The sequence below is a fragment of the Girardinichthys multiradiatus genome, chromosome Y (assembly GCF_021462225.1).
Source record: "Girardinichthys multiradiatus isolate DD_20200921_A chromosome Y, DD_fGirMul_XY1, whole genome shotgun sequence".
NCBI classification, from domain to species: Eukaryota; Metazoa; Chordata; class Actinopteri; order Cyprinodontiformes; family Goodeidae; genus Girardinichthys; species Girardinichthys multiradiatus.
This window is the reverse complement of record NC_061818.1, coordinates 32,132,036-32,144,286: the sequence shown is the minus strand read 5'-3', so window position 1 is coordinate 32,144,286 and position 12,251 is coordinate 32,132,036. Positions and strand designations below refer to the sequence as shown.

The 12,251-nt window shown below is 38.7% G+C and overlaps 1 protein-coding gene across 5 annotated transcripts in view; it reads left to right on the top strand.

Moving 5' to 3' along the window:
• Positions 1-9,542, top strand: part of LOC124864815 (disintegrin and metalloproteinase domain-containing protein 11-like) — a 30,041-nt gene extending 20,499 nt beyond the window's left edge. For 2 of the 5 annotated variants that reach the window (XM_047359744.1, XM_047359745.1), the window contains 11 exons: positions 82-174; positions 2,220-2,300; positions 2,386-2,436; positions 2,523-2,586; positions 2,685-2,790; positions 2,898-3,017; positions 3,131-3,299; positions 4,213-4,324; positions 6,666-6,756; positions 9,209-9,226; positions 9,508-9,542. In XM_047359744.1, the coding sequence (XP_047215700.1) occupies positions 82-174; positions 2,220-2,300; positions 2,386-2,436; positions 2,523-2,586; positions 2,685-2,790; positions 2,898-3,017; positions 3,131-3,299; positions 4,213-4,324; positions 6,666-6,756; positions 9,209-9,226; positions 9,508-9,523 (921 nt within the window). In that variant the 3' untranslated portion in view covers positions 9,524-9,542. Of the gene's footprint in view, positions 1-81; positions 175-2,219; positions 2,301-2,385; positions 2,437-2,522; positions 2,587-2,684; positions 2,791-2,897; positions 3,018-3,130; positions 3,300-4,212; positions 4,325-6,285; positions 6,396-6,513; positions 6,757-9,208; positions 9,227-9,507 lie in introns of all 5 variants that reach the window. The other 3 variants (XR_007037369.1, XR_007037368.1, XR_007037370.1) reach the window with 3 other exon arrangements.
• The last annotated feature ends 2,709 nt before the right edge of the window (positions 9,543-12,251 follow it).

The window sequence follows — 12,251 nt, the reverse complement described above, 5'->3', positions numbered from 1 at the left end:
CAGTAAGTTCATATATCAACCTGAGACCTGAGACCAGAGTAGTGTTTTGAGACAACGATGTTTTCCTGGCTGTGGCTGCAGGAGTGCGCCCGCAGTGGAGGAGCCTGCTGTAAAAAGTGTACTCTTACCCATGACGCCATGTGCAGTAATGGATTCTGCTGCAGTGGCTGTAAAGTAAGTTGAACAAGGATCCAAACAGCCATATTTCTAAGAATATGGAGTCTGTATAGAAAATATGAGGATCTCAAGGTCAAAGTATGATGTAATGTAATAAAATATGACAGAAAAAAAAAACCGCTTTTTCTAGTGCTCATTTTATCTCATGTTACATTTATCTGGTCAATTTGCTCTACAAAAACATGATGTACACAATACCTGCTTTTATTTATTGACACAGAAAGTTTTTCTGGCACCCCTAGTAAAGATGTGTAAAATGCCTTAAACAAATTTTCTTTTATTGCAGAAGCATAATGTCACACTGACATTTTTCAACCTAAGCACATTTATTCTACATAATATAAAACAGATTTTGGACACCTTTAATTAGTAATTCTTAGCTTCCTGTATTATTGGTGTATAAACATGATATAAAAAGGTCTAAATTTCTTTTAGGCACTTGCCTCTAGGATGGGCAATAACTTGTGATGCATTATTGTGCCACTTGGCACAGTTAGCAGGATTATAATAGAGCAAAAAAAGGTTCCAAGCTCACTGTTTGAGAACTGCAGCAAAAACTGGTATCTTGTCTCCATAACAACTATATGACATCATCTTCTTGCCGATACATTATTTTGGAGTTATGCATGGAAAAATACCTTTCTATCCTGTCTTTAAAAACATACAAATACAAATTTCACTAAACTGTACTGGAATTTTACTGGAACCATGCTTATGGGGCAATTAAGCTAAGTGATAGCTTTTCTGCAACAAACACTCTTAAGGCAGTTTGGTGCAAAACAAAGCACTTTATGCCCGCCTTTAACCATGGTGAAAGGTTTGTGGTGCTGTGTGCTCACTTTATTTCCAAAGGTCCTTGAAACCTTGCTAGAGTTCATGGCATCATGATGAACTTCAGAAAACTGAAAATTTGGGGATTTCTTAACAGATTTGTGATCCAAAACCATCAGAATTTACATTATTTTATGGCCGTCCCAGTCTTCAAACCTAAATCCTTTGGAAAACATGTTCGGTGCACAGGGGAAAAGAATGTATCACTGAGGACCCAGGACCGTAAATGATCTGGAGAGAGAGGATCAGTCAAAGATCCTTCTAGCTAAATACTTTAATCTTGTGAAAGGTTATCGGTGAAGATAAAAGGATACCCTGTTTTTGAAAACTTTTGAGTGTGTGGTTTTGCTTCTACAATTAAAAATGAGTTTTTTAAAGGCTTCTTGCACATACTAGATACATTTCAGACAAATACATTTTTATTTTTCAGCCCTGCCATATCCATAAATATGTGTTTAGGTTAAAGTACCGGTGAAAATCCATGCCACAAGGATTTATTAAAAGTCTCGGAGAATGAGCAAGGCATTCTTTCAAACACAATGCTGCAGAAAGGGTTTCTTCTTTCTCAAAATAAACTCTGCTATGCCATCTAGCGGTAGATTTAAAAAGGAAAACTGTGATTTCAAGTGGCATCCAGCTGCATCAGATTTATTCATCAATATCTTTGTTTTTGTTAAACCTACACATAGTGAAATTTGACCAAGCTAAATAGAAATGTTTGTTTTAGGGAGATAAAAAAATATATGTTTTTTTATAGATCAATGCTATATATAGGTAAATCTCAGTAAATTGGGAAATGCATTGCGATGAGGCTTGATTGTTAGACCAAAAGTACCTTTTAAAAATATTAACAACCTTTAAGCAGGTAATAAACATACTTTTCATTAAACCTGCTTTTCTGTATTGAAACCATTTTTTTTTATTTGTCTGATAAAATATTCTAACTTTCTAAGAAATAAAGTCATAATAATTAACGAAATTATCATAATTAACAGACAGAAAGTCTTAAAAACATCAATTTGTGTGTAATTAATCTATATATTGTGTCACTCAGTTAACTGAATTAGTGAAATAAATCAAATTTTTAATAATATTCAAATTTATTGAGATGTACCTGTAAATAGATTTTCTCCTCTTACCTTAACCCTCACCAGCCCAATAACTTTATAAGTTTTTCAACAACTTGGAATCTCTCCTGTTTTGTCTCTCAGTATGAGCTGAGAGGTGTTGTTTGTCGAGAGGCCGTGAATGACTGTGATATTCCTGAAACCTGCACAGGAGACTCCAGCCAGGTAAAACTTTCTGTGGAAAACACTGAATAAAATGGACACATCCTGTTGGAATATTTGGTATTCATGGCATTTATGTCTTTGGCAGTGCCCTCATAATGTCCACAAGCTGGATGGTTACATGTGTGATAGCAGTCAGGTAAGACCTGGGTCATGGTTCGTGTTTTCCAGCCTCCTACAAATGCTGGGGCGTCATGCTTTCCCTGCACTGTTTAACCTCCATAGGGACGCTGTTATGGTGGACGCTGCAGGACTCGTGATGGGCAGTGCAAAGGACTCTGGGGATATAGTGTGTATAAAAAAATCCAACAGAAGAACCATCTCTTCCTGTAACCTACAAATGTGTTTTACACTGACTACTGCCTTTTTAATCTCCGATCGCCACAGATTCAGCAGACAGGTTCTGTTATGAGAAGCTGAATGCTGAAGGGACAGAGAAGGGAAACTGTGGTCGGGACATTGAAGGGAAACGCTGGCTGCAGTGCAACAAGCCGTGAGTTCAACCAGTAGCAGTGTTCTGAGCTGAAAATGCAAAATACAGCCTGCTGTTGGTAACCAATGTGAGATGCTTGTATTTATTTCTCCCATCTCTTGCCTCAGGGACGTATTATGTGGCTTCCTTTTCTGTGCAAATGTCACAACAAAGCCAAAATTTGGTGATTTGCAGGGTGAGGTGACCAGCTTTACCCTCTATCACCAGAACAAATACCTGGACTGCAGGTAAGCTGCTCGCATATAGCACATCTGCAGCATTAAGCAATGCAGAAACCTTTAATGTTAAAAGTCTACCTCTCTTCTCACATTTATGTGGCACATTTGGATGCTTCACTCAGAGGTGGTCATGCTCTGCTAGAGGATGGCTCAGATATGGGCTACGTAGAGGATGGCACACCCTGCGGGCCCAACATGATGTGTTTGGAGAGACGCTGCCTCTCTGTTGCAGCGTTTAACCTCAGCACCTGTCCGGGACCTAAATTTGGACACATTTGCTCTCACCATGGGGTAAAAATATGATTTAATTTAATGATTTAAATGTTGTAGTTTACAAAAAAAGGAATTAACTGAATTTTTTTTTCTTGGATTACTTTAATACAGATTTCAGATTAAAATCTTAACCTATTGTAAAAAGACAAACCCCAAATTAAGACCTAAACGTAGAGTTACATGTAATAAAACAGTGCTATTAAAGTACTTGAAATAGAGGGGTGTTGAAATTCTGGAGCTTTATTTAATCATAGTTTGTTTTACACATTTACACATTTTTCACAGACAGGGATTCATAAATAGATTAAATGTTTAAAACATATTAAAGATATTCAGATGATTTTTGTTCTCTACCTTTATGACAAAAAGATTTGAAGTTAATTTCCCTTCGTATTTTTTTCAAAATTAAAACATTTTATAATTAGAAAAACAATTGTTTAAGGGTAAAATGTGCTGTCCTAAAGGGACAGATTATTTTAGCAGTGAAGTAATTGTTTAAGGAATCTTTCTCCTATAAAACCAAAAACTTATATATACTTTTAATTTTTATATAGACCTAATACCAGATTGTGATTTTTATACTTTATTTAAGGTTATAATTTTTACTTTCCATATGTATTTTTAAAGTTTTTCATTTTAATCATTAGATTTGTTGGGATACAGTGGATTTTGACTAATGTTTGGCTGGCTATGTTGATCAAAACTTAAAAGTTCATTAAACGTGTGCAGTGTTGAAAACTGACCACTGATTTGAAAATCAAATGCAGTGCTGTGAAAAAGTATTTTCACCCTTACAGATTACTTTAGTTTTGAATATTTTAAATCATCAAATAATTTTTCAATACACATTTTTTTTCCTGTATCATACATGTCCATTTGCTTATTTTTTTCCCCCTCACAGCAGCTGCTAAGTTTTGTTTGTTACTTGCAGACCTGTAGCAACGAGGTGAAGTGTATCTGTGACAGGGACTACACAGGAAAGGACTGCAGTGTTTTCGATCCCATCCCTGAACCCACAGTTCCAACAGGCCCGGAGAAAAAAGGTCCGCGGTAGCACTCAAACGTTTCCATCTCTCTCTCTCTCTCTCTCTCTTTGTCTCTCTCTCTGCCTCTCATAGTATAATCCCACCCCCCCACTCATGGTCTCTTCTCATCACCTGTGTACCTTCTTTCTGCGCTGAAACAAAAACGTAGGATAACTCACCTGCCATGAGGATGTTAAACCATGTGGTGTTTTCCTTCCTGCTAAGTCTTGCTGTTGTTTTATTGTAGGTGTGTGTTGAGCGCATGTGTTGACACAGTTTGTTTGTTTGTAAACACAGTGCCTTGTGAAAGTATTCGGCCCCCTTGAACTTTTCGACCTTTTGCCACATTTCAGGCTTCAAACATAAAGATATAAAATTCAAATTTTTTGTGAAGAATCAACAACAAGTGGGACACAATCGTGAAGTGGAATGAAATTTATTGGATGTGTCAAACTTGTTTAACAAATAAAAAACTGAAAAGTGGGGCGTGCAATATTATTCGGCCCCTTTACTTTCAGTGCAGCAAACTCACTCCAGAAGTTCAGTGAGGATCTCTGAATGATCCAATGTTGTCCTAAATGACTGATGATGATAAATAGAATCCACCTGTGTGTAATCAAGTCTCTGTATAAATGCACCTGCTCTGTGATAGTCTCAGGGTTCTGTTCAAAGCACAGAGAGCATCATGAAGACCAAGGAACACACCAGGCAGGTCTGAGATACTGTTGTGGAGATGTTTAAAGCCGGATTTGGATACAAAAAGATTTCCCAAGCTTTAAACATCCCAAGGAGCACTGTGCAAGCAATCATATTGAAATGGAAGGAATATCAGACTACTGCAAATCTACCAAGACCCGGCCGTCCCTCTAAACTTTCATCTCGAACAAGGAGAAGACTGATCAGAGATGCAGCCAAGAGGCCCATGATCACTCTTGATGAACTGCAGAGATCTACAGCTGAGGTGGGAGAGTCTGTCCATAGGACAACAATCAGTCGTACACTGCACAAATCTGGCCTTTATGGAAGAGTGGCAAGAAGAAAGATATCCATAAAAAGTCTCGTTTAAAGTTTGCCACAAGCCACCTGGGAGACACACCAAACATGTGGAAGAAGGTGCTCTGGTCAGATGAAACCAAAATCGAACTGTTTGACCACAATGCAAAACGATATGTTTGGCCTAAAAGCAACACAGCTCATCACCCTGAACACACCGTCCCCACTGTCAAACATGGTGGTGGCAGCATCATGGTTTGGGTCCGCTTTTCGTCAGCAGGGACAGGGAAGATGGTCAAAATTGATGGGAAGATGGATGGGGCCAAATACAGGACCATTCTGGAAGAAAACCTGTTGGAGTCTGCAAGAGACCTGAGACTGGGACGGAGATTTATCTTCCAACAAGACAATGATCCAAAACATAAAGCCAAATCTACAATGGAATGGTTCACAAATAAACGTATCCAGGTGTTGGAATGGCCAAGTCAAAGTCCAGACCTGAATCCAATTGAGAATCTGTGGAAAGAGCTGAAGACTGCTGTTCACGAACGCTCTCCATCCAACCTCACTGAGCTCCAGCTGTTTTGCAAGGAAGAATGGGCAAGAATTTCAGTCTCTCGATGTGCAAAACTGATAGAGACAAACCCCAAGCGACTTGCAGCTGTAATTGCAGCAAAGGATAGCGCTACAAAGTATTAACGCAAAGGGGCCGAATAATATTGCACGCCTCACTTTTCAGTTTTTTATTTGTTAAAGTTTGACACATCCAATAAATTTCATTCCACTTCACGATTGTGTCCCACTTGTTGTTGATTCTTCACAAAAAATTAGACTTTTATATCTTTATGTTTGAAACCTGAAATGTGGCAAAAAGTTGAAAAGTTCAAGGGAGCCGAATACTTTCGCAAGGCACTGTATGTGTGTGCGGTGCTAAGAGGAGTTTTTCAGGCACTGCATTTTTTTAAGTGTCTCTTACTTTCTTGCTGTCTGCCAATGAGACAGAGAAATTAAGCAGCTGCTCTTTTAGGGCCAAAACAGCCACCCTGAGCAAGAGGGTGTCCAGCTGAGAGAGCAGGAGAGGGGGAATGAGAACAAAGTAATACAACTCTCTCCTTTTTTCTTTGTGTAACTGTTGTCCCCCTTGACCTCCCCTGCTCACCTGCCACCAAACGTGATGGTCTCCCCCTCCCCTTCATCTCTCTGTCTGTCTGCAGGTATCTCACCATCGGCCTCTCTTTCTCTTGTTGATGTTGTTGACGTACCGTGTTGTTGCTGTCTTCTGACGTGTGTTTTTTAGTGGTGTTGTTTTGTTTCTGCCCCTCCTCTTCCTCTGCACCCTTCCTCCTCCCCTCCTTCCTCTGTGCAGGTCCCAGTGGCACCAATATCATAATAGGGTCCATCGCAGGTGCTATTCTCCTGGCAGCTATAGTCCTAGGGGGAACAGGATGGGGATTTAAGTAAGAGTTCTGGCATGCCTTTGTGTACGTGTCTACTTCTACCTTAAGAACCCCGATCCTCCCCTCCCACTATCACCAGACGGAAATAGGTGCAACTCATTGCCCAGTAACTGGGAGGGGAAATGGGGACTGAACTCTGAGGCTCTCTAATGCTTGAATGCTTTAGGCTTTTAAATCAAATCATCACAGAGGTTGTTTTGCTCATTTTTCCTTCCCTGTAATCCATTTTCTAGCTGAGTCTCTTACAGGGCAAGGAGCAAGTTATTTCTCTGCCAGGATCTGTTAGAATCAATCTGATTTACACCACTGGTGCCACATCTGGAAGTTCCCCTTACTTTTGTACTTTCTTTACCTGTCCTGACTTACATTACCTTGCAAAAGGTCTGAAACATCCCAAATTTATTTGTACTTTGCTTCCATGGAGCAAGACTTTCTTTGAATCTTTAAAACTGGTTTCTATTATTTGTTCACTCGAAGAAAGTTTAACACCTTGAAAGGAAAATAAAAAGAAATTAGGGATGACTCAAGGCTTTTGCAAAGTATTGTAAATGTCGGCTAAACCTAAGCTTTTTCCATTTTTGTTTTTATTACCTTGTTCAAGCCTCTGTTATTTATTTTTCATCAGCAGGCTTCATCCTAACCCTAAATTATCTCGCTAAAGTGCAAAATATCGCCTCTGCATGCTTGCTATTGTTCACTCTGTAAGGTCTGACCTAAAAGGACTGGCTGATAAATTGCATAGTCTATGGAAAAGCTATGATTAATTGCATGGTATCAGTCCTTTTAGGGTCAGTGGGACCCTGCTGGTCACTCCTGGTAAAAATGCATAAAAACTTTGAGGTTTTTCGTCCAGCTCGATAACATCTCGCTGAGAGTTTTAGAAAAATCCAACCTTTAATTTGAGTACATTTATTCAGTTGGTTAAAAAAAAACTCATTAAGAAATCATTTTTTTAATTCAAATTATTGGTCTCACAGTGATTGATAACCCCGCTGTTAATTGTTTTGCCAACCCCTTCTGCCAGTTGTACAGCATTTAGCCTTCTTCTATAATATATTACAGGGTTGGAGCATACAGAGAAAGGGATCTCTCTATGCCTCCTCTTCTCAAAATCTCTAGATTGTCCAGAGTCCTGGGATCTCTCTCATGCTTTCTTCTCTTCAGCTCACCACACAGGTTTTCTCTAGTGTTTAGCTACAGGAGGCTGTAGATGGCCACAGAAGATGGTTGACTTTGTGTCTTGTGAAACATTTCTGTTGATTTGGCCAAATGTTTTGGATTATTATTATCTGACTGAAAGATCCAGTGATTACGATTTTCATATGGTTTTGAAGTGCGCCATATTTTTATTTGAAATCTTCTGGTATTTCAAACAGTTCAATAAGAGAAACAGACCCACAGCATCACAGCTCCTCCACCATACTGAACGGCGGGCATGCATTCTTTATGTCAACCTGAAGTCATTGTTGCCAAAAAAGCTAAATCATTTTCTCTTGACCAATGGAAATGGTTCTAGTTAGGGCAATAGAAGCATTTAGCAAACTCTGCCCGTTTACATGAGTATAGGTAGGGCAGAAAAGAGTTTTGTTTTCTGGCAGATAGATGGTATCTAATGGTTGGTATGAAGACTTGGTGACCCCAGGACCCATGTTTTCTAACATTGAGCTTTGGAGATTATTTGGAATCCTTTACCATCCTGCTCACTGTGTCTCTTGGCAAAATAAATATGTCATTGTCCAGCCTAGTGGCCAGTAGCTAATATAAATGGGGTTCTGTGTAATAGCATATTTATACCCCAGGAAAACAGAATGTTGTGGATTAGTAATTAGAAGTTATTAGAAACTTTCATCAATTTAAAAGTGTAAAGTTTACATTTCAAAAGGGATTCAGTTATTTTAAAAGGTTGTTAGGAGAATTAATATTTTGGGATTGGAGGCTTTCTTAAGAACTATTATTTCTTAGCATATGATTTGTTTCCTGTCTGAATAAATGTACTCAAGTGTGGCCAGCATCGTTCATGTAGGTGTTTGTGCATGTGTGCATGAGCAAGTTTCCTCTTTTGGTAGTGCTCAGGCAGTGCCACCGCATGTGATCTCAACACTTTAATCTGACAGAAGATCAATTCAGGAAGGCTGTCAGATGAATATTAGACTGAGTAATCATTGCTGGGTTTATTCTCTGTACTTTAATCTAACGGTGTCATTCAGCACATCCAATTCAATAGAAGCAATTTGAAGTTTTAATTTTCAATGCAAACTCTTTTTACAAGAATAGTTTCTCTTTTTTTGTGCAGCTATTCTTTAAGCTTTTTCATTTTGTCCCATTTTAAGCAATATTCTAATAATCTAAAAACCACAGTAGCAACGATTATGTTTAGTGTACTTTTCTGGTCTTGCTGACTCAACATGTTTTGACTTTTTGTCTCCTTTCTTGGCGTGCTTCTTTGATGCAGGAACATTCGAAGAGGAAGGTACAATCTTGCAGCGTCATGACCATGTGTTGTTCAGTCTCAAAACATTGCAGAACAAACATTAAACCTTGTGATGAATCTAAAAGACAACACTTCCCTTAATTTTGCAATTATTCAGAAATGTCCTTAAGGTTTATCTCACTGCTACTAAACTCTGAATGTTATTTTCTTTTTAAAAACTTCAACTACTTACGCATGCTCCTAAATCTTGTGATATTTTTCTGCCCATACTTGTTTATCTTCCTACAGCTGTTTTTTTTTTCCTTCTCTTTCTGTTTCAGATCTGGAGGAGGATAAGATCACTGTCTGTCTCGCTGTCTGTGTCCTGTCCACACTTGTCTTCCTCCTCGCACCGTGTTGCTTCCACGTTCAAAAAGAGGGGAATGAAAAAAGAACACACAAGTCTTCAATTTCAGCCCCGAGGTCTCTCAAAATCTCAGATGACCACTTCCTCCAAGCTCCTGTCTGCTCCTTCCATTTGTCCTCCTTTGGGACCCCCGCCACCTTGAGGCCTGTGGGGCTCCTCTCACCATACCAGCCGAAACACTCACTGCTGCCTGCTGAGGATCATGTCCAGGCTTCACCTAAAGCAAGGATGTGGCTCTCTCTGTGGGAGACACCAGGGGTCCTAAACAAGTCCAGGGGTCCTATGAATGTCGGTTGGTGTCTTCTTCTCAGACATTTTGAAAAGGTACACATCAATGGTGGACCAATTTGATAAGAGGCATGTATTTCCAAAACCTGCCTGCACACAGAATAGACCACCATTTCAGTACAAGATTTAATGCTGGACGAGAGGACAGACCGAAGTAAGATGACAGAAGCTGAAATGTTGGCTGTTTTTCTTAAAAGAAATGGACCTGAGGTTTAGTACCTCCATAACTGGCCATGAGTTGGTGCACCTTTAGGTGGACAGTTTTCAGTTTAAATCTACAACATTTGGAGACAAGAGAGCAACTGCAAAAGAAATCCTTCAATTATCTGTTTGTATGTTTTCCAAAGAGAAACTAAAGAAGGAATAATTATTAAAATATAACTAGTGTTATAATATTACAATTTAATTATAAAAATAAGGTGTTTAGGTGACTAGCAAAAATATTCATACCCATGACAACTTTTCCATATCTTGTCACATAACAGAAAAATTGCATATTATGTAACAGATTAATAGTAGTACATACTTGTGAAGTGGAATGATTCATGGTTTTCAATTTCTTTAAACAAATCTGAAGTGTGGTTTACATTTGTATTCACCCCCTTTTCATTCTAATGCCCCTAAATAAAATCCACAGTAACCAGTTGCCTTCAGAAGTCATCTAATTAGTAAACAGAGTCCATCATGTGTACTTTAATCTGATCATAAATCCGGCTGTTCTCCACCATGCTGTGGGGATGCTTTTCTTCAGCTGGGACAAAAAAGCTGGTCTGAGTTGAAGGGAAGATTGATGGAGATAAATACAGGACCACAACCTTAAACATGAAGCCAGAGCTACGATGGGAAGGTTTAGATCAAAGCCTGTTCTGTGGTTCAGACCTAAACCCAACTGGGAATCTGTAGCAAGACTTGAAAATTGCTTTTCAAAAACACTATGTATGAAATTTGACTGTTCTATGTAAGCAAAGAAGAATGAGGGAAAATATTCTCTTGATGTGCAAAGTTGGTAAAGAGATAACCAACAAGACTTGTAGCTGTAACAACATTGACAGGTGGTTCAATAAATGCACGCTGAACCTTTCAGCTTTTTACTTGTAAGAATGTTTGAGAACCCTGCATCAATTTCCTTCCACTTTACTATTATCCACTCATTTGTGTTGGTCTGTAACATAGAAAATGCCCATGAAATACATAGAAGTGTGTGGTTGTAAAAAAATTTGGAAATGTTCAAAAAGTATGAATACTTTTGCAAGGCACTGTATCAATAACTCTCAACTTAAGAGCATCATATGCTCCTCTTACTTCCTCTGTATGAGTTTTCAGGTAAAACGAGAGGCTAAGTTGTTTTGGTTTTGGGATCATTTTAAAACCACTGAACTATGAAGCAGCAGAGACCGTAACTTAGTGTTTTAAGTGTCAGATCGACCAAAATGCATTCCACAATATCTGTCTGTGTGCCCTCACCTCTTCCAAAGTGTGTAGAACGTTTACTCTGTATGTTTGTCTGTAATTGTGTGAGTGAGATATTTTTAAAGAAAGCCAGACTGTACAGTATTTGTGTTTACATTTAATGTAGGGGGCAGTTGTGTCCATGCACATGTATACACTCCACTATGTAGGCAGGTTTTACCTCTTGTCTCTTTCTAGAACTTGTTGACAGCTGCAGCCAGGCAGCACATTAATACCAGTTTTTATGTCTTGCATCCACAGAAAACAAGCACCTGCCCTCTGTACTCACACCCATTTGTAAATATGTGCAAATTATACTGAATGTTAAATGCAACCCAGGAAGCTTTACTGAAAGCTATGTTAAAATATTAGTTTTATTTCTACTAATGGATAGCTTCTGATCTCTTGTCGCAGCCTGCATTTGCAAAACTCTCTTAACATGCCCCTTCATACATCTTTAAATGTGGACAAACAGCCTTGTCTTTCACTAAATCTTTTGTATGTTTGTTGATAGCCACCTGAGTGAAAGCCCCCCACCACCATAAAAAAAAAAAACTTTGGGAGGACCCTAGGCTGTACATGAGATTAAAGTCCTGGTTTGGGGTCCAAGAGACTGCTTGTCTGATGCTGTCAGTGTGAATGAGGTTAGTTTGGTTTATATGGGGTTTGCACGCTGCCAGATGCACTATTGTTATTGCAATATGTACAGATTGGACATCAAATGTGATCAAGAGGGGGTAAAAAAAAAGAAAAGGTGAGATACATCTTGCACCATATTTTTAGACACTATCTGTTTGGACTAAGACGATGGAAAAACATTAACTGATGCTTGTAGATGGACTGAAATGAACGGAAATAAAATATTGAAAAATAAAGCCACTACTTTTCTTACATCATTATGCCTTTTCTTCATATTTAGCT